This window comes from Anoplophora glabripennis, unplaced genomic scaffold, assembly GCF_000390285.2.
Source record: "Anoplophora glabripennis isolate ALB-LARVAE unplaced genomic scaffold, Agla_2.0 scaffold135, whole genome shotgun sequence".
NCBI classification, from domain to species: domain Eukaryota; kingdom Metazoa; phylum Arthropoda; class Insecta; order Coleoptera; family Cerambycidae; genus Anoplophora; species Anoplophora glabripennis.
The window spans coordinates 1,067,502-1,090,479 of NW_019416236.1; the positions used below are offsets into that span (position 1 = coordinate 1,067,502).

Genomic DNA, 22,978 nt, shown 5'->3' on the forward strand with positions numbered 1-22,978 from the left:
AGTGTTATGGGACTGATAATTAATACGATATGCATATATTAGTTAAGCCAACGGGGAAACCCAAACTAGGCTTCGACGGAACGAGTGTCGTGTTCGATGGGCGAAACTGAGAAGTGTTTATTTATTTATATTAGTATTATCAGATATTACTGATATTAGGCTTATCATCGTTGGTAAGGTTGTAGTTGAAATGCTGAAATCATTCAAAATATCTTGTTCCCAACAGAAAAAATCTGTTTGTGACTAGTAATGGATGCAACAAATGTTTGTATAAAATCAAGCCAATGTGATATAAATATGAGAGTTTATTTTTAAACCTGCATTTCAAGGACTTTCTTTCCCCTGTGTTAAAAAATAAGTTTTTGTAATTACTTTAATCATTTTAAGAGAAGTTCATATAAACCTATGTTCAAAAATTACTAAACAACTTAGATTTAGAGTAACTACAATTTTACATATGCAAGCATTTACGTATATCCGAAGATATTTGCGTAGATACTTTTGAAAATAAAGCTAGTAAAATAGAGGTAAAACTTACTGAATTTGTGTATAATTGTGTCTATCTAATAGCGGTAGGGATATTGGGAAGCGCCACGATTTTATTTTTATCCATTTTATCCAGAAAACGGGGCCATTGTTGTTATAATTTTTAAAAAACTTAAATTTGCTTACTACACAATTGGATAAATCAACAATAACTCAAAAATTACTAATTTCGCAGAAAAATGTACAAATCTTGGCTTGGCTTATACAGGGTTAGTCAGAAAGGATGGGTCAACACTAAGCTGGACTAGACCCCAAAGACACTCGACACCAAAATATTATGTTTGAGCTCATTATACGAATGTCGTGAGAATTACGAATTTGAAACTTATTTTGACGTTGCTCCTAGAGGAAACTAGTTTTACCATATTATTTACGTAAATTAAAACATATTTTTTTTTATCTGTTGAGCTATGCTTAAAAAAAGTTAAAAATCTTAAAGAACGTTCAATTCTACCGAAAAAGTTAGACCAGTACATTATTTCTAACTCACCCTGTTATTTTGATTTTTTTTAAAAGCAATTAAAGTTATGTTTGATATGTAGTAATAAATGTTATTATAATATATTTGTAACGAAAAAATTACCAATACATATTTTGAATAAAATGGAATAGAATTTTTCATATTAGGAAACAAATGAATCTCTCAAATTTCTAAAATACTCAGTGGCGCGTAATTCTGAAGTTCTTGACGCAGTGTCTACCAGTCTCTTCACCAATAGTGTACATCAATTATCTTCAAAGTTATTTAGGTAAATTTCAGATAATAAAACATTTAACAAAATAAACTCTGACCCCTTACACTGTTTAATAGTTTCAAAAAAGACGTATCACTTTAAATAGGATATGTATATATATATTAGTACCAAAAAGGTTGAGAATATAGAGAACAAAAATTGCAATTTATCTGCAAAAGGGCTGCCTGCTTTCTGCGACTGAGTGACTTAATAGGCGAAATTATTATTTTAAGACAGACTAAACTTATAGTACAGTTATCTGCAAACCTGAGCCACTCTTCAACAAAATAGTCTTATAGGTAGGGGACAGGAGTAGGAAATTGGCAAGTTTCGCGGTAGTATCTCTTATCTTCCTCTTCATTTGAACATATGCTAAAATAAGTATATGAAGTCTATGTTTGCCACCCTTAGATATTTATAAAAGGAGGTGGCTCTGACAACTATGTTTTGCGTCAAGAACGTTGATGTTAAACCAAATGTAGAATGTGAAGAAATCAGGTGTCGCCTTTGGAATGAGGCTGTCAGGATGATGCCTCTTCTGCAGACAGACACTGACAGCATTTCTCCTGAGTTTGTGTTTGACAGGCTCTACACAGTACTCATCAAAAATAAGGAGGAAATCGCCAATGAGGGTGTAATTAACATCTTCACTGACGGATCAAAAAGGAAAGAAGGTACAGGATGTGGGATCTATTTTAGATCCCTACACATCCGATATCAGTGGGCTATGGATGTACGTGCCACCGTGATACAAGCGGAACTGGCAGGTATAACCATAGCCGCCCGCAAGCAGATAATGGTGCAATGGCAATAAAGAAGCTGACAAGCTAGCTAGGAGAGCATCGGGTCTTATTATTTTTGGTCCCTCCAGTGTACTCTCGTTGTCAGCACTTTTTTAAATGATTAAGGAAAGCATCCCAAAGAGTTTAGAACACGGTGAGAAGAAATAAACAGCTGTCGATTTGCTAAGGAGTTCTTAGGATACTTCAGCAAAGATACAGTCAAAAAGTACATGGCTATATCCAGGGTAAGCCTTCGCTTGGTGACGGGTATTCAGACCGGACACTGTTGGCTAAGGAAACACCTCTACAATATAAGGAAGTGTGAAACACCCCTCTGTAGAGGTTGTGAGCACGAAAACGACATAGTTTTCCACGTACTCTATGAGTGCACTGGTTCTCGTCAACGAGAAGAGGAGAATGATGGCATTCTATGGCCTACATCAGAGAAATCCCCCTGAGCAACGTCATCACCTTTTTCTTCTTAATAGGTTAGTTGACGGCTTAGAAGAGCTAATCTAGAAGGATAAACAAGAGGCCTAATGGGGCCTAAGTGCTGTAACTCAATATACTGACTTACTCTCCAAATTATTCCAAAATCCAGAAGTATAAGTCAGTCAACTTTTTTTATTTTTTATTACTGTTTTATATTAGCTTTTTATTTCTGAATTATTCACTTTCGGGAAGAAACTGTATTTTTGTAATGTACCAAATTCATTATCGGAGATTTATGACTGAAGTTGTTCGGGAATTTTATAATTTTATCAATTTTTATGTGAATTTCAGGAGAATCGACAAAGTTACTTTGATTATTATAAAAGGAGTGCGTTAGTTTATATGTTTATGCGATTGTTAAATGTGAATTTTAGAAATTTATTAAAATAAAAAAATCCATCTGTATATTTACTACAATATACTGACTATCTACCTCCACAAGTTGTACTAGAAATTGACTAGATAGCTGAAAAGATAAACCGTATTCGCTTTGACAGTTTATATTAATTCGAAAATCATTTTACTACTAATGTAGCAACATGCTTAATATATTTAGAAATGTTGCCTTGAATTTATTATTTTATTTATTTTTTACTTAAATGGGTTACATCAACCTTGGAGACGATTATTCTTCAAGTTACAGAACTAGATTATTGTTTGTACTCAGCAGTCCTTTAAGTTTAGTGAATTATACAGGGTGATTCAGAACTTAAAAAAAATTGAATGTACAGGGGACTCTTACAAATACAATTTTATAAAAAAAAATCAAAAAGGGCACTTCGAAAATGATTTAAAAAATATATTTCTGCACAGCACTGTTTCTGGTCCACTGTAAAACCTAACCTTGCGCAAGGCGAAGCATGCAGTCGGCGACCGGCACGGCGGCAAAGTGTAATAAAAAATTAACGGACAAAATATTGAAAGAATTTCTTTCCTAAGGAAAGATATAAATATAATTTTATAAAACCTATTTTATATCGGCAAATTCCATTATTTTTGTAGCTTTTGTTATTATTAATTGATAAAATTAATTTGTGGTTTTAATTCAAAAGATATCGAAGTAAACTAAACGATTTGATGAAAATAACGAAGCAAAATTATTTTAAATTAAAATTAGAGATAAATAAAACAAAAAAGAAGAAGTGTGGCGTTGTATAAATTCTATTTATGGTAAACATATAAAAAATAATGAAATAAATGAAATAAGAGATGAGGAGGGACATATACATAAAGAACATAAAAACTTTGCCAACCAATTTGTGAATTATTTAACAGGTGTTGGTAAAAAATTAGACGAACAGATAGTTAAACCTCATAATCATACTAATAACAATAAAACATTTATACCGAATATCCACTCAATGTATTTATTTCCTGTTGAAGAGTATGAGATATTAAGTATTATAAGGGGTTTAAAAAATAAAAAGCTCCAAGAATTGATGGTATTCGAGAAGAAACTACTAATTTATTTGATAAACAAATCATTTGATGTAGGAATATACCCAGATATTTTAAAACAAGCTATAATAAAACCGCTTTTCAAAAAGGGTGACAAACGTGAAATGATTAATTACATACCTATTTTGCTTATTACAACATTTGCAAAAATGTTTGAAAAAACAATTAAAAAAAGGTTAGTTAATTATTTAGAAAAATATAATATTATAAGTGAATATCAGTTCAGGTTCAAGGAGGCTAAGTCAACAGAAGATGCGTTATTAAGACTAACTACTCAAATTCATCAAGCAATTAACAATAAAAAACCTACACTGTGTATATTCGTTGATTTAGCTAAGGCATTCGACACAGTTAGTCATGTGGAATTACCACGTTTATTGGGAGAAATTGGTATAAGAGGAAAACCGTTAAGTTTGTTTGAAAGTTACCTAACAAAGAGGTTATAGTGTATCAAAATAGGAAATTCATTGGGTGATTTCAAAGAAGTAGACTACGGTGTTCCCCAAGGTACAGTTTTAGGAGGAATAATAATAATAATTATTATTATTATTATTATTATTTTTTAATAAAAGAAATTGACATGCCTGGTATTACAACTGTTCAAAATTTTGTTTTCTGTAAACACATTTGGCCCCATCGTACCCAGTTTCTACAAACTAACACACACGTTGTCTTACTTTAACATTACACAAACACACCATAAGACAAATGTTGTCTTGCTTTACCATAACACAAATGCTTCACCACAACACAAATGTTGTCTTGCTTCACCATAACTACTACAAGTACTACTATCGCCAAAATGTTAATACTAAAATCGGATTTCTGTATTCAGCATCGCCTGGGGCCACGTGGAGAGAGAGAGAGCGAATTGCGTACAGCGCACAGCGCTAATGACGCTAGAGACTAAGTAGCGCCCAGCGATGTAGAGTTTGAAACTGTACAATTTCAATAATTATTTTCTCGGAAACTATAAGTATTTTAAATATAGGGACACACTGTAGAATCAACTATAATTATTTTTTTCGCAAAAATCTATTTACTATATACAACATACGGTACAACAGTGTCTGTAAATATAAACAACATAAAAAACAAGATTTTTTTAAATTAAAAATTGGTATTTCCCACATAAATTCAAAAATTAATAACGTCTATATTATTAGCATTACAGAAACAGAAATATTAATATAATTATAAAATTTGTATGTATTTGTAATCTAGGAGTATGTTTAACGCAGCTCAGGAAACGCGAATTGGACGCATGTTTGAACTGAGAATTAATTCATATCTACCCCAGCTTGCCTCATCATACCAAAGAAAAGCCCTTCTTCGTTCTCCATTAGGGCATCTGGAGTATCGTATTCAATTATTTGTCCTCCGTCTACCACCATAACCTGCAAAAAAATTTAAAGGAACACTCGTTCAGAAATTAGTTTATATATGACACAGGAATACATGTAGATATCTAAAGAAAGATAATATATCCTAAATATGTTTGTACAATAGTTCTCTTGAAAAAAATATCGGGTATAGGTAGTTTATTTTATTAACATTACTTTCCCTGTTCCTTTCATAATATTGAACCTATACAAAAGACTTGACTTTAATCAATGAATGAATTCAGACTTTTTAATCTGTGGGTACACATGCCGCAAGTGATCCATTTTTAAGCATTGCGTCAAGAGCGCCAGCAGGACGCCGCCGGACGCACCAGCATTCCAGGAAGGGTCTACGGCGGACTGGCGCCGGCGACCAAATGCGTACTCATATACCTACGACCGACTCCACACACAGGGACTCTCCAGCGAACATTCGCCCCGTCAACACGTCTTTTTCTATACAACTTAGTTTTCAACAAAATACTTTATTAATTGCTCGGTTATACACGCTATGATATAAAGCAATAATACATTCGATATATTACTATCAACAAATAATGCAAGTTATGTACATAAAATTACTACTGATAGTGAATTCGCTTTCGTAACTTAGAATACAATGCTTTGTTATCATAAAACAAACTGCGTTTTGAATCGGTAGACTCGAGAAAACACTAAACGTGCGGAAGTTTATTAAAAGATATTTTGAGATCATTGCACGCACCTCGGCGTGCTTTTGGATTGGGGACGCGACTTTATTTAGTTTCATTGCTTTATTTCTATTTTGTTTTGTAATTGACGCGCGTTACATCATTATTGGATATTAGATGTGTCTATCGTGACGTACTTTTTAAGGTGCAGAAGGTCTAGTTTGGCAAAGGTTATTTGATAAATTCACTTATTGGCACAATTAATGGCATTGACTGACGGTCTGCGATCAACTACAGTTTTTACGAAATAACTGACATGAAACGAAATATTGCGTTTCTGTTTATAGTAAGAGACTGAGTTTGTCAGTATTTTTTTAAAGTTTCTCTTTTTCCGTAGTAAAATCATGATGTAAGCTTTAATTTCTTTTGTAAGAAAATAATCCAAATCGAAGCCTGCAGGTGTAACTTTTTATGCTGATACTTAAGTGTGGCGTAATGTTAATAAAAACGTAAGAATCGGCAAGACAGGCGCAGGAAAGAAAAAGAAGAAGAAGGCGCCGTCTAAGAAAAGTAATCTTAGTGTAGATCAGGGAGACTAGACAAGGAGCACGAATTCAAACGGGAAAATTGACAAAATTCACGAAGAGTGAACCGCGGCGACCGACGACGAGAACACCCAGATCGCGTTCGCAAGACCGATCGCGAAGCCGTGACAGTGACAGTGGTCAGTGCTGGTATCACCAACGTTTTGGTGACCGTGCCCGCGCGTGCCGCGATCCGTGCACGTATCGTCCGGGAAACGAGACGAGCAGTCGATGATGGCGAGCAGCGACCCGTGCCCGATTCCGCGTCGTTTGTACGTTACGGATACGTACTCCAAGGTCCAGTTTCTCGTCGATACGGGTGCTGATCTTTGTGTATATCCGCGTGCGCTAGTGAAATCGTCGCGATTGAAATCGACGTACGAACTTTCCGCGCAAATGGTACCTCAATCGCTACGTACGGCACAGTGACAATGACATTAAACCTTCGGTTGCGTCGTTGTTTTACATGGCAATTTGTCGTCGCGGATGTCTCTAAACCGATAATTGGTGCAGACTTTTTATCTTTTTATGGACTACTGGTGACGTGCGCAACAAAATACTACTTGACGAAACAACGCAAATTACGGCGCAAGGCCAACTCGCGCAATCCGCGACACCGTCAGTCAGAACGATTTCCGGGGAATCCGTGTTTCACCGCCTGCTCAAGCAGTATTCGGACATTACGCATCCTGCAGCTCCTTCGGCGGCTGTATAACACCAAACCAGGCACTACATCGAAACAACACCTGTTCCCCACAAAATTAAGGAGTACGTCGGTGGACAACACGGCCTCACACTAAATCGTATCAAAATACCCGACACGAACGCGACTGTATTTTGTGACGTATCTATGGACGTGGCCCGGCCGTTTATCACCAAGGCATTTCGTAGGGTAGTGTTCGACTCGGTGCATCGCCTTTCGCATCCACAGCGAGAATAAAACGCTCTCTCAAAGGTAATAATAAAGTATTTTATTGAAAACTAAGTTGTATAGAAAAAGACGTGTTGACGGGGCGAATATTCGCTAGAGAGTCCCTGTGTGTGGAGTCGGTCGTAGGTATATGAATACGCATCTAGTCGCCGGCGCCAGTCCGCCGCAGACCCTCCCTGGAACGCTGGTGCGTCCGGCGGCGTCCTGCTGGCGCTCTTGACGTAATGCTTAAAAATGGGTCACTTGCGGCATGTGTACCCACAAATCTATCATAATAATTATAATACACATTTTTTCTCAAATATTTGTGTTTACGTTACAAATATGCTAATGCTAACTAATATCATCATATATTTGTTGATGTTTCTAAATAACTAAAAAACAAATTTGTAATTAATACATTACTCACCATATCTGAATTAGAAACTGTATTCAACCTATGTGCTATTGTGATGACCGTGCAGTCCGCAAAGTTCTTTTTTATGGTATTTTGCAACGTTGTGCATGTTTCTGGATCCATGCTGGCCGTGGCTTCATCCAGAACTATGACTTTGTTCTTACTGACTAACGCCCTGGCAAGACACAAAAGCTGTCTCTGTCCGGAACTGTAATTGGTACCCCCTTCCTGGATCTCCTCTTCCAAGTTACCCACTATGTGTTTTAGGTTCACTTTTTCGATCGCCTCCCATATGATCGCGTCTGAATATCTTTCGGTTGGATCTATATTAGTTCTGATGGTTCCTGAAAGTGACATCATTTGAAACCATAGTGAAGACATTTCCTTGTGGTACTAATAATACATGTGGAATAGAAGAATGATTGGTTGCGCCAAAGGAAGTGACATAAGTCTTACTTTTACAAATATTATTTGCAATGTACGTGTATGATCTTCTCAAAACACAAGTAGTACAGTCATTGAAGCTGAAAATCAGCTGTAACCTCCGAATTCTTTGAAACTGCATGGATTTGCATGAAAATTTAGAATAAGACTCATCTTAGGCTCAAGTTCAAAAGTGACATAAGCCCGATTGACGATTTTTGTTTTTTAGGGGTAATTACTACCCCTAAGCGAAAAAAATTTAAAAAATTAAGTTTTAAGCATTTTATTGATAAAAATCTTGTTCAAGCACTAAAATTAAATAATGTTCCATGTTCTCGAACATATTTTATGATATATTTGAACTTTTCGACCTTTTATTTAACCCTTAAAAACTACCCCTATGCAAAAATAATGATAAAAAATTACTTTTTAAAGATTTGGAATGATTAAATCGTGCATTTATTTAAAATAAAAGTTACCTTATAGCTAATAAAAGAATTTTTCCCTTTCAACCCCTAAAAACCACCTCTGTATTGACAGAAATAATAAAAAATTACTTTTTAAAAGCTTGGAATGCTTTAACGGTGCAATTACTTAAAATAAAAATTCCCTCATTGCTTATGAAAGAATTTGTATCTCATGACACTTTTCAACCCTTATAAATCACCTCTGTGCTAAAAAAATGATAAAAAATTACGTTTTAAATCTTGGAATGCCTGAATTGTGCAATAATTTAAAATAAAAATTCCCTTACATTATTTATGAAAGAATATTTTACTTTTGCCATTTTCAACTCTAATAAACTACCCTTTTATTGGTAATATTGGTATTAATGTAAAATATTTTTATTATAATCGATTTTTAAATATAATCAATCATAAAAAAATTGGTACGCTGCATATAAATAATCACAATATTTTTTTTTACTTATTTTATTTGTATAATATTTAAATTTAAATATAAAAATCCTAACATTTTGCTCCAAAAATGAGAAAGCCTATTTTACACTGAAAAAATGTCATTGGTTTTTTTACCATAACTCGGTTAATTTTGAAGCTATAGTGTCCTACCAAAAAGCATTTTAAAGATAATTTTAAGAGCTGTAAGATCGTTTGCATATAAAACCATTTAAGTAGGTACTTCACTTCCTTATGCTATAGGAATAAAAAAAAAGCAAAATATTTGTTGAAAAAAAAGCTATATTTTTGTTGTCTATCATTTTTTACGTATCTTTCATAGTTTCAGAGTTATTATATAAATAAGGCAATTTTTTTGAATACTGAAAAATACGTTTTCAACTTTTACCGTACATTATTAAAAAAATACGCATTCTAAACAGGATCGTATGAAAAACACTAAAACAAAATTGATTGTAAAGGGTCTACGATTAATTTGAACTCTGATATAAATGGTACAGCGTTTACCACTCATGTTTCCTTAAAAAATATGAGCAACTCATCTGTTTTTGACAATAACTCCTTCAATTCTGCTCTAATTAACTTTTATAAGCGTTAGTACTACAAAAAACTCCAGGAGCGTTATACTCGTTAAATTAATCCTTTTTCCGTTATTTGACGTTGAATACATCGATTTGAGTATTCTCCCCAAAACAAGTCCCCTTCCACTAACCATATTTCGCTTTGTATAGGACGTACAACACTTTTTAAAATAACGAATTTCTTTGTTTGTTTATAGGCTAGAATTTTATTCATTACATTTTTTTTTAATAAAATGCGTAGTTTTTGAGTTATTCGCGAAAAATACTTTGAAAAAGTGTTTTTTTTGCACTCAAAATTCCAAGATTTCAATCGGAATAACTAAAAAACTATTGATTTCTCAAAAAAATTCTTCGAATATTTTTCGCTCAAAATTTGATTCTCTTTCGATTTGTCACTAATGTTCATTGACCTTTTGTCTAATTATATGCCAAATTTCAAGTCAATCGGTTTAGTTTCGAAGAATTCGGGTGAAAAGCTTCAATGACTGTACCAAAGACTGTATTAGACATTAGAAGATGATTGTTTAATATTATTATTAAGATTTAAACAAACAAAAGCATCTAGGGAATCGCAAAGTTTCACTAAATAGAAAATTACTAAAAATACTTGCCTACATACCTGTAAATAATATTGGGTCTTGTGGAATAATAGCAATTTTTGATCTAAGGAAATCCAAATTAAGCTTTTTAGTATCAATGGAGTCTATAAAAATCTGGCCTTCAAAATCATATAATCTAAACAGTGTCGAAATAATTGAAGACTTCCCTGCTCCTGTCCTACCAACTATCCCTATTTTCTGTCTAGGTTCCACAACGAAACTAATATTTTTTAGAACTCTTTCTCTTGTTGTGCTATATGTAAGTGAAACATTTTTATATTCGATTCTTCCCTGATTAGGCCAGTTTTCAATTACTTGTCCGACTTTTTTATCCTCCCTTTCGACGTCTGCGTATTCCAAAACTCTCTCCACGGATGTCATATTATTTTCCAGTTCGGAAATTTGTCGGATGGTCCATTGCAACAACCCCATCAAACCCATGGCCTGCGAAACGGCCAAACCTACATCCCCAGCATTTGCGCCTGGAAACAGGTGAAGATTTACGTTGCTAAATCAAGCAAATATACAGGATGTCATCTATGTAAGTGTTATACACTTAATGTAAAAGAATACCGAAAAAATAAACACAAAGGTCTTGTACGACATAAAATCTAAGTCTGTTCATTTCAAAGAGAGCATACATTTTTATAAAAAAGTGACATGTTTATTCGGATTGCTATACCGTGACCTATGTCACTAGTTAGACTTACATTGTATTTCCTTAGCTTTGCTAGAAATCTTTTATACGCCCTTGTTGTTCTCGGGCTAAGGTGCATACCCGCTATCAGGATCCGTAACTTAATTCAAAAGACATATATTTTATTAGTAACTCTCACATTTTTTTACTCTTTTTAAAGGCATTAAGCTGATTCAAACATATTAAATGATTGCTGAAGCCAAACCTGAATTTAAACTTAAAAACTATTATATTAAAAGCTTCTAATGAAATTTTACCAAATACTTTGTTAAAGCGTTGGGCAGCACCTTGAAGACATCTAAATATCATATTTCTTATCGATTCAATTACTTATATTCCATCAGAATTAACTAAATAGTTCAAATAATTATTTCTCGTCAGTCTTCTGGAAAACATGTACTGCTCATACATTAATAGAAAATTTGTATTAAATCTCATGTGACTTATAGTCAGCCTAGGAACGCATACTATAAATATTAAGCATACCGTCGCGTATAAAAGAAACCCCATATGTAACTAAAATTGTATTGATAAAATTATTGCAATTTGTTTCTAAAATATACCTACAGAAATTATGTTTGTGAGGAAAATATGTTACTGTCATCGCTAACACTCATTAAACATGTTGAGTGTTAGCTAATTATTGTTTGTGTTTTTTTTTTGGTAGATGGTAGCTGAGTCAATTTCAAACATTTTTTCTTATATGGACATAAGTCCGATTCGTGTTTATTTAGAAATTACGAGCATTTTAAAAAATATAGTTTCACATTTGAATCAAAATGACCTGATAATTAATAATAATGGTTGCTATATAACTTTACAACTGAAGAGTTATGCAGTATGTCTTTGAATATGGGTATTCCAATGGGAATAGACATCAACCTGGCCACTCAGTCTTTAGTGCATCATTTCGTAAACTTCGAGAGAAAGGTAACCCCGCTCCAAAAAAAGCTATTTATCCTACTGAATGAATGTACAAAATGAAGCAGATATAATAGATGCTGTCATTGACAACGCTTCAATTAGTGTTCGACGTATAGCAAGTAATCTTCGTTTATCGTCGAATTTTGTATTATATTTTTGTATTGTCATGTGCTCTGATGAAGCGTGTTTTACTAGGGACAATATAAATAATAATCATAATGAACATATCTGGGCATTACAAAATCCGCATGCAATTAGATCAAGACGATTTCAGCAACACTTCAGTCTCAATGTTTGGAACAATAATTCACTGCCTGTACATATATTAAATGATCGTTTAAATGCAGATCTGTATAGAAGTTTCTTGGAAAACAACCTTTTTCGGACCTATGTTCATATAAAGAAAAAGTTTGAAATTAACCCTGCTACCATCTGTCAAAGTTTGTCATAGAGCTTGTACAACACCCTGTATGTACGGAAATTTGTCATTGTGGTTAGGGAGAGGAACAGCATTGCCAGTACCTATAAAAATATTCCTTATCTATACAGGGTGTTAAAAAAAGAGCGTAAAATATTTCAGGAGGTAATAGTATGAACACATGGGTCCGCAAAGTAACGGTTGCGGAGATATGGACCACTATTCGTTTTTCAAACATTTTATTTTATTAGGAATAAACCGACAAAGGAAGCTTTTAACGAACAAAAAACAAAGTTACAGAAGATGTTCAAAGTATCCTCCGTCCATTTCCAAGCAGGCACGACATCTTCGTCTCAACGAGATTCGAACTCTTTCGAAAACACCCTCCTTAGTTTGGATTTCTTGACACTTTTGATTAATCCATAGCTGCAGCTCTTCCAGGCTATTTACAGGAGTACCATACACTAATATCCCCAAACAAAGAAATCTAGAGGGTTCAGATCAGGCGATCTTGGAGGCCATAAAACAGGTCCGGCCCTTTCTACCCATCTATGTGGAAAAGTTTGGTGTAAATGCTCTCTAATGGCCATGGAAAAATGAGCTGGAGCACCATCATGCTGGAACCACATTTGTTGCCTCTGATTCAAAGGAATATCTACCAAAAACTCATACAGTGTGTTCTGCAGAAAGTTGAGGTAAGCAGCGCCTGTTAATCGGTTTGGTAAAACAATAGGACCTAGAAACCTGTCACCTACAATACCCATCCAAATGTTTAATGAAAAACGTGCCAGATGTCCAGATTCTATTAGAGCATGAGGGATTTCGTCGGCCCAAATATGCGTATTGTGAAAATTAAACACTCCATTTCTTGTGAACCCGGCCTCATCAGTAAAAAGAATGTTTGCAAGAAAACGGGGGTCTTCAGCATAATGACGTAGAAACCAGCGGCAAAAAACCAAACGTGCTTGATGATAATTTATTGGATTTAAGGCCTGTACTCGTTGCACATGGTATGGATAAAGCAGTTGCTCGTGAAGGATTCTCCAAACAAGAGGACCACTAATTCCTACCTCGGCTGATATTCTCCGCACACTCGTACCTGGATTCTGCTCTACCAGTGCTAGAATTTCTTCTTCTGCTCTAGGAGTGGATACCGACCTTGGTCTTCCGGATAAATGGCACTGTTTGCTCAAGGAACCGGTATCACGCAATCTTTGGTGAATTCTTCCAAACATGCGTTGTGAAGGAATCTGGCGATTTGGATAAGCGTCAACATAAAGACGTCGCGCTTCGGTGGCGTTCCCATTAGCACAACCATACATGAAATGCATGTCTGTTAATTCTGCGTTAGAGTAACCAGCCGTAGCGAAAGAAAACTTGTGCACTGAGAACAACTGTCAAATACGTACTGTTTATTTCACTAAACATCAACCAACTATTATAAGAAAATACACAACGTTTTTGCAAAATAAAAAGAGGGGCTAAAAAACATAAAATATTCCATATCTCCGCAACCGTTACTTTGCGGACACATGTTTATTGAGACTTTTCTGCTTATTTTGGTTAATACTATTACCTTCCTAAATATTTTACACTCTTTTTTAACACCCTGTATATCTGCAGCGTAAATTGAACCAAAACTTACCGTTGTCAAACACTACGAACTTGAGTACTACACCAGCTATAAATGTGCTGCAAATTATATCAACGACAAAACCAAAAGCCCGGTTAGTACATTGCATCATATAGTACGAAGAGGTATATAAATCCTGATGCATGTCAAACTCGTCAATCAGTAGAGTTTGTTTTTCGTAGGCTCTAGCGGTGGTTAATCCCTCCATAGTTGCATTCAAATAGCCAATCATTGGACTTCTAGCTAGAAATAGAGTAGTCTAGAAAGTTTATTAGATATTAGATTTTTTTTAAATCGAGAATTTGTTAGAAAGAGAATAAATGACTTATTTGTTTTCTAAATCGATATCACAATTTCAAAAATTAGATAATTTAGACCAAAAAATCTTAATATATCAGCAAAAGTGGCAATATTCCCATCATGAAAGTTCCCTTTGTGAGCATAGGAGTTACTCCCTAAAAACGGTATTGTCACATTCTTCATTATCAAAATACAGGGTGTCTCGCATAAGAACCGACATAGGGCAGCATGTAGGGGTGTCCAAAATATTGTAATTTAATCAAACTTACCTATATACAAAGTTGCACCCCTGAGGAGTTATTAGCCCCCAAAGTGGTGCCCTAAATTTCGAAAAAAAAATAGTATCTCTGCAACACTTTACCGTAGAAGAACATTATTTAGGTTTATTACTGGTCTTCTTTGACTTTGATTTAAAGTTAATTGAAGCACTACAAGGTGTTCATTGGGGATGACTCGCAACTAAAATTGTACCGAACTTATTTTTCATTGACCGAATTGAAAAAAATAGTACTTAATATTAATTCATAGCAGAATTTAATTTAAAATTTTTTATACTCTTGTTAAATTTTAAAAAATTTTTGGGTTTCAAGAAAAACCGTATTAACTGACACAAGATTTTAACATTATAACATTAACAACCATTTAACATAAAATGAGAGTGCCAGGCTCACCTAGAGCTCCTGTGGGGAAAGAGCATGGCAGAGAAACCCACGATCGTTGCTCTAACTACCCAAATATAAACACAAAACAACCGCTAACAAAAGGCATAAATTAAGATCCTTTGCTAATGATAAATAACACCCGACTTATTTAATGTCTCACTAAATGTCATCTCACTCAAATTAGACATATACATACTTCCAAGTAAAATTGAAGAGGTTATAATAATAACAACAACAACAACAATAACAACAATAATAATAACAATAATAATAAGTAAGGTACTGGAGTCCCATACGGAAGGCAATCCAGCTATGAGTTGACATTTCGGAGGATCTGTTTTAGCAATTCTTTTTTTTGTATTTAATTATTCTTTTTACAGATTCATTCCTCACGGGCGAAAATGTTACTAAATTCAACAAAGCTCTTATATGCGTATGACATAAAGTGAGCACAAGAAATGTTTTATTACTTGTTTTTCGAACAACGTAATCATGACAAAACAAGTTAAATGTGAAACAAAGGAGTTGTTATTGCAATATCTGGGCAGTCAGGACAATATATACATATTTTAACATGTAATAAATAATGAGCAATCGCTAATAATAATTGTTACGTTAGAAAAATATACGCCCCTGAGCATAAAACAATGAAGGCTAAACATATACAGAATTATTATCATTAAACATCTATAATCATCACAATCATAAGATTACCGGTTAAACACTTTTTATTTTTCACTACTTATGTATTTTCACCGTACACCGATCGTCTTACTTTTCACTCTCCACTCTCCTCACTTCCACTATTTAGGCTTCCGTCCAGAATTCCCCACCTAAGCGTTTGTTTTTTGCTCTACCTTCTACCAACTGTCAATATTACGTTTTCATTATTGTGCAACACCCATGTAACAGGTGACGTCGAAGTTGATACGATAAGTATGGTTTTGCACAAAACTTGTCAGTTAGTAATAAAATTATTTTATTTCAACAATTGCCTCTAATTGTTGTTGAAAAAAATATCAATTATTATTTCTATTATTTATTTGTGTTGTTTACTTAATACAATATTCGCTTATTTAAAAACTACCTAGGTACTTGTTTTATTTTTGTAGAATTAGGAGAGAAGTGAAGAAAAATGTATTTGCCAAATTGTCAAATTTGAAAGATAAAGCCTACTACTGACTTTTTGGTTATTTTCTAATGAACACTGTTAAAATCTTGTGTCAGTTAATACAGTTTTTCTTAAAAACCACAAAGTTTTGTAAAATTTAACTAGAGTAAAAAAATTAAATTAAATTCTGGTGCGAATTAATATTACTATTTTTCAATTGTCAATGAAAAAAAGTTCGGTACAATTGTAGTGCTTCAATTAACTTTAAATCATAGTAAATTTAGGGCCCCACTTTGGGGACTCAGGACTGCAACNTAACTAGAGTAAAAAAATTAAATTAAATTCTGGTGCGAATTAATATTACTATTTTTCAATTGTCAATGAAAAAAAGTTCGGTACAATTGTAGTGCTTCAATTAACTTTAAATCATAGTAAATTTAGGGCCCCACTTTGGGGACTCAGGACTGCAACTTTGTACATAGGTAAGTTTGGTTAAATTACAATATTTTGGACACCCCTACATGCACCTGCCCTGTGACGGTTCTTATGCGGGACACCCTGTATAACCACTCTAATTTTCACCCATTGTGAATCAGAGATCTAACACTATTTTCTTTAGAGATAAAAAAATGTCGTTTAAAAAAGATCGGATTTTTTTAAATATCATTGGAAATGTTTAACATAAGTTGATAAAACTTACGCTGATAATATATTTAATGAAAAGAAAAAATTCACTAAAGTGATATAAAAATGTGTCAACCAGTAGAGGAAATTTGCAGAGGGGTCTTACTGTCCTAATATCTTCCCTATGTATTTCGGAAACTGATTATGTGCATCTATTTCCTAATGTTGTTTCTAAGAGAACTCTGCATATAATAATAATTAAAAAAATTATGTATATGCAGGGTATTCCTGAAAAGGATGGACAACGCTTGACCACAGATTCCTTGGATTCCTGAGATATAGCCTTCTAAATATAGAACAGATAATCTAGTTTTTTGCAAATAATTTGAAAACTGTTTTTCTTAGAAACTTCAAATTTGGTACACATATTTTTTTATATAAGGGCAATGTAAATATAGAATTTGGTGAGAATACATATACAGGATGTTCTCTTTCTAGTGCCTGTGCGCCACTGGCTATCCCGTAACTTTTTTGTATGTACGCCAATGACGACAGAATTTATATTTTTAAAAATAAGCACTATTTTAGAAGATTTTTTGCCTCTTACAAAATTTTGATATCGTTTATGGATTTCGAGTAAAATTGGCATTTTTTACACATTAAATAATATAAAATCAGTTTAAGATAAATAGAACATTCTAGTACGAGGTGCCATATAACAGAGAAACAAATTCATAACAATAATTAAAAGGTTCTGTGTCAAGCTAGCTGTGATTTAATTTTAGCTTACTTTGTTTTTTATTGCAATTTATACTTTTGCTGAACAAACTGATATGTTAGTAGTTTTGGGTTATTGTGAAGGAAATTGTTGTGCTACTGTTCGAACATATGCTGAAAGATTTCCTAATCGAAGAACTCCAAATCACAAAACATTTGCTAATGCGGAGAGACGCCTTCGGGAAACAGGACGTTTTTTACCTGTAACATTAAATCGTGGATAATGTACGGCCGGAATTATTCAGCTGGAGGAACAAATTTTGGAAAGGGTCGAAGAAATTCCTCAAGTAAATAAAAGGCGTTTAGCGGCAGAGGTTGGCTTTCAAAAAGTTCCTTTAATAGAGTATTAAAAGACCAGTTATTACAGGTTACAGGTATTACAGGGTACAGGTAGGTATTACAGGTTATTAAAGGTCTAACAGGTGGATAGGTAGAGGAAATAATGCCCCTTTAAAATGGCCACCTCGATCCCCGGACCTAAACCCATGTAATTATTTCATTTGGGGAGCGTTGAGGACCACAGTTTAAAATAACTTTTCAGTAAATACAGAAAACGAATATGGGAAAGAATACAACATGAAATTAATGTTATGAGAGGTAATGCACAATTATTGGATAATTTCTAATTTTCGAAGAACTAATGTTTGCGTTTAAGAACAAGAAAGTAACTTTAAGCATTTACTGTAATATTATTTTAATGTGATTACAAATATCAGTTTATTTAAAATGTTAATGTTGACTTTCTTACATTATTAGTGATATTGTTTATTTAAAATATTAGTGTTGATTTTTATTTTACTGATTAATACCAAAAATGTGTAATTATTTTTTTTTTAATGTGAGGTTTTTTCATTATTATTCCCTGCTTTGAGGCTGCAGTTATAAATTATTTTTTATAAATCGGAATTTTTGCCTATATTTAATGTATCAAAAATGCGAATTTTACTCGAAATCCATAAACGATATCGAAATTTTGTAAAAGCAAAAAAATCTTCTAAAATAGTGCTTATTTTTAAAAATATAAATTCTGTCGTCATTGGCATACACACAAAAAAGTTATGGGATAACCAGTGGCGCACAGGCACTAGAAATAGAACATCCTGTATATGTATTCTCTCCAAATTCTATATTTACCTTGCCCTTATATAAAAAAGTAAGTGTACCAAATTTGAAGTTTCTAAGAAAAATAGTTTTCAAATTATTTGAAAAAAATAGGATCTATTCTATATTTAGAATGCTATATCTCAGTAGGCGTGCACTTTTGTATATAGGTAAGTTAGGATAGTCTTATTTTCATCCAAGGAACCTGTGGCCAAGCGTTGTCCATCCTTTTCAGGAACACCCTGTAGAAATGTTTGACTGTAAAAATTCAAAAAACAATTATTTCTATAAAAATGTTTAATTATCTTTGGAAAGCTGCCAAAAAATATTAAAATGGCAATTATTTTTTTAAACTCTGGTTCTTAAAATTATGTTTTGAACAAAAATATTTCTCCGTCTATAAGTTAAACATCATCAAATATCGAGAAATATCTTTTATTTTGAGAACCAGTAGGTAGTTTTGGATCTTGTTCACTAAGATTTTTTTTAATTCTAAAATTTCCTAGAAACAACATAGATAGTAGAAAACACACATGTAAAAAAGTAATTTAAAAGTTATCACAGTTTTAAGTTCTGTATTTTCAATATCCGTTATATACATATTATGTACCAAAATATTTCACCCGTTTGCTTTAAAATATCTATCTGAATTATAAATTGTTCCATCAACTTTAGTCGTATGAATTATTTAAAAAAAAAAATAGTTTTTATTAACTAATACTTACTAGAAGATTCTAATCTTTTTATGGCTCTTCCAGTTGACAAATAGAACCTTCGAACGAAATACAGTTTGATTATAAGAATCGCCGCTGTCAGAAGGAATATCAGATTTACAGAGGCTATCAGGACTATTATGGCAATAAATGCTAGAATACACTAAAACACAATATTTCATTATTAAAAACTACTAAAATCCTTTTACATATTTTACATTTAAAACATTCAAGAACTAAACAAATGTCTAAACGTGATACTAACATTTCATTTTAACCAATATAATATACGAGGTCTGTTCAAAAAATAACCTACCTTTATTTTTATAAACTTTATTATTAATTTTATATATCATTGGTCCTTCTCTCCTACAAAGTACTCCCCTCCCCAATTCATACACTTGTCCCAGCGATGTATCCATTTCGCGAAGTAGTCCTGGATAGCTTCATTTGAAATGACCTTTAAATTTTGTGACGAATTTGCTTTGATGTCATCAATAGTCTGGAAACGGCGTCCTTTCAGCACTGATTTTAATTTCGGAAATAAGGAAAAATCACAGAGCCTGATTTTTAACACAGAACTGATGAATGGACAAAGCTGAAAGTGCGGGCGCATTGTCTGGTGTAAGAACCATGAGCTGTCTCGCTACAACTCTGGTGGCTTTTTGCGGATTTTTTCACGTAACTGCTGTAAAACGCATTGATAGTACACACGGTTTACTGTTTCACCTTGAGACAAGAATTCGAAATGCACAATTCCATCAAAGTCGAAAAAACAGTGAGCTCACTCAATATCGTAGCCATAGCTTTTGTGTCCCATTATGATCCTTTGAATGAATGTTTCATCGTCATTGGATTGTTCAAGGAGTTGTCGACAAACATCCACACGATTTTCCTTCTGTTGTTCAGTCTTCAAACAAGGAACAAATTTTGCTGCAACTCGATGCATGTTTAATTTTTCAGTAAAATTGGCATTACTCAATTGAGATGCAAACCCTATCTGCAACTTCTCTGACAGTCAATCGGTGATTTACACGCACTGGACCTTTGAGTTTTTGAACGTGGGAGTCATCAGTTGAAGTCGAAGATCATCTTCAATGACTAACGACCACTTTTAATCGTGAAAACTACTCGTAACATTGCGTACGACCAAAAACATCATTTCTACTCGTATAAGCTTGTTTTAAAGATTGAAATGTTTCCGTGAATGTTTTCTTCAGCTTTACGTTATATTGTTGTACCAGAATATCACACATTTCGAAAATCGTCACTAATACTTATACACGTTGCACTCAAATAACAATATCACGAAAACTAAATGAGATATCAACAATCCAAGAACATGTGATTACAGAGGAGGTATGCGCAACGCAATGCTGCCAACCGCATATTACTAAATATATTCATTCAAAATTCAAAAGTTAGGTTATTTACTGAACAGATCTCGTGTACAAAATCCACATCAAAGTATTTCTAATAAAAAAAATCGACTAGTAAATTATACAGTTACTTTCGGAATACTTTAATACACATAAATATTGAACACAGCTTCAGTTAATGTATTTTATTTGCCTATTCAGTTTTCTAAGTCATTTTAATTATAAAATGTGATTTTACTTACCCTAAAATTCTCATAAATAATATATGGAATGTATTCGTCAATAACTGCTAGATCTTTAGAAAATCTGTTAATTATGTTACCAATGAAGTGGCTATCAAAGAAAGTCATAAATGAATTGAGCACAGAAGATACTATAGATTTGTGTAGATTCCTCGAAGCCTTTAGGCAGAAATAAAAATTGGAAAAGGACTTCACGAATGTCAGTACGGTACCCACAATTGTTATCACAGTATACAAATTTATATATTTGTGACGTCTATTTAACGTAACCTCATAGTCTGTGGTATTCGTTAAATTATTGACTATGTAGTTTGTTAACTGTGGTTCTATATTAACCCTAAAACAATGATTATATTAAAAATTTGTTTAGGAAGATTTCTTTAAGTTTTTTTAGATAAAACTAGTTGAAATTGAGAGCTATGACTCAGTCCAAGATAAGAAATTTTACATGAAATAATTGGTTAAACAGTTTCTGTTTTAATTTAATCACCTTAGGCTTCTTGGTGATTTCAGAGACATCACCTTCTCCTTCAGGAGAAATCCGAAATGGAGATTAAATCCTTTAGTCTGCATTTATATTTGTTGTGTGTACCTGTCCATACTATTTATGAGTCGTCTCTAAATCTCAGATAGTTGTAAGCTTTCATCTCGATTAAAGTTACCTTACTAAACATACAGGGTGTTGCATGACGTACTGAACAAATTTAAAGAACAAGTCCCTGAGCTCATTCTGAATAAAAAAGTTATAATACACATGGGTTCCATACTCCATGATTACCGAGCTACGGACCTTCACAGTTTAGAAATAATGTTAGTTGACATTAGTCTCGCTAGCTATGACCATGTTAGTTGACAAAACAACTGATAGTTGACACGTCAAAATTTATAAACCTCAGTTTATGTAGTAAACTGTGTGAACGTGTTTCTAGTAATACCTTTTCCATCAACATGACTTTGCTGTTTTCAAACGAGTATGTCGACATAGTTTACATTTATGGATTTTGTGATGGAAATTGGAGAGTTGCCCGTTGAGTATTCATGATTATTTTCAAACAGAAGAGTGCCAAGTCGTCATTTGATTCTGTATTTCGACATCTGCAAACACATTATTCATTTCCAGCAATGTCAACTAACTATGAACGTCCTGAGCAGCAAAATTTGATTGAGCAAGAAAACATTTTGCAGATAGTAGTTGAAGACAGTCCAGGATAGTTAAAGACAGTCCAGAATTAAATACCAGGAAGTACGAACGTTCCTCATTCGAGAGTATGGCAAACATTACATAGCAATCTATTGTATCCTTATCATGCACAACAGGTTCAGCATCTGGAACTTACTTTTACGGATACATTTTTGCCAATGGATTCAAGCAAATCTTCAATTAGTAAGATGTATTTTATTTACCGATGAGTCGCTGTTTACTCGGAGACGGAGTGAATAATATGCACAGTTCTCACAGATGGTCCGATGAGAATCCTCATTTCAAAAAAGAATCTACTTTTCTACGACGATTTTCTATAAATGCCTGGTGTGGCATAATTGATGATCAACTAATTGGTCCCTTTGTGTACAAGAGAAGTTTACACCAACTTTTTACGTAGTAAATTGCCAGGTCTATTGGAAGATATTCCTTTACTTACGAGACAACAAAAATAATATTACAACATGATGAAGCTCCTGCTCATTTTAGTCGACTAATGAAAGGTTATCTTAATGAAAGCTATATAACTATAGGTGGATAGGACGTGGAGGAGCACATTCTTGACCACAGAGGTCACCAGATCTCAATCCTTTATACTATTACCTGTGGGGTGAGTAGATAGGCTACCTTCATTCTGTGACAAAATCCCATGTATTTTCTTATGGAGGTTCATTTTGCAAATTTTTGACCAATTTTACCCCCTCAACTCCTCCTTTTGAC

At 33.6% G+C, this 22,978-nt stretch overlaps 1 protein-coding gene across 1 annotated transcript; it reads right to left on the minus strand.

Annotated features, from left to right (window-relative positions):
* Positions 1–5,148: 5,148 nt before the first annotated feature.
* On the minus strand, positions 5,149–21,394 carry LOC108906689 (probable multidrug resistance-associated protein lethal(2)03659; the record flags this gene model as incomplete). The annotated part of the gene is given in 6 exon segments (XM_018710022.1): positions 5,149–5,409; positions 7,969–8,300; positions 10,497–10,958; positions 14,161–14,391; positions 19,449–19,599; positions 21,058–21,394. Coding segments are annotated over 6 exon segments (1,630 nt in total), but the record flags the coding sequence as incomplete, so codon positions are not given.
* Positions 21,395–22,978: the final 1,584 nt, after the last annotated feature.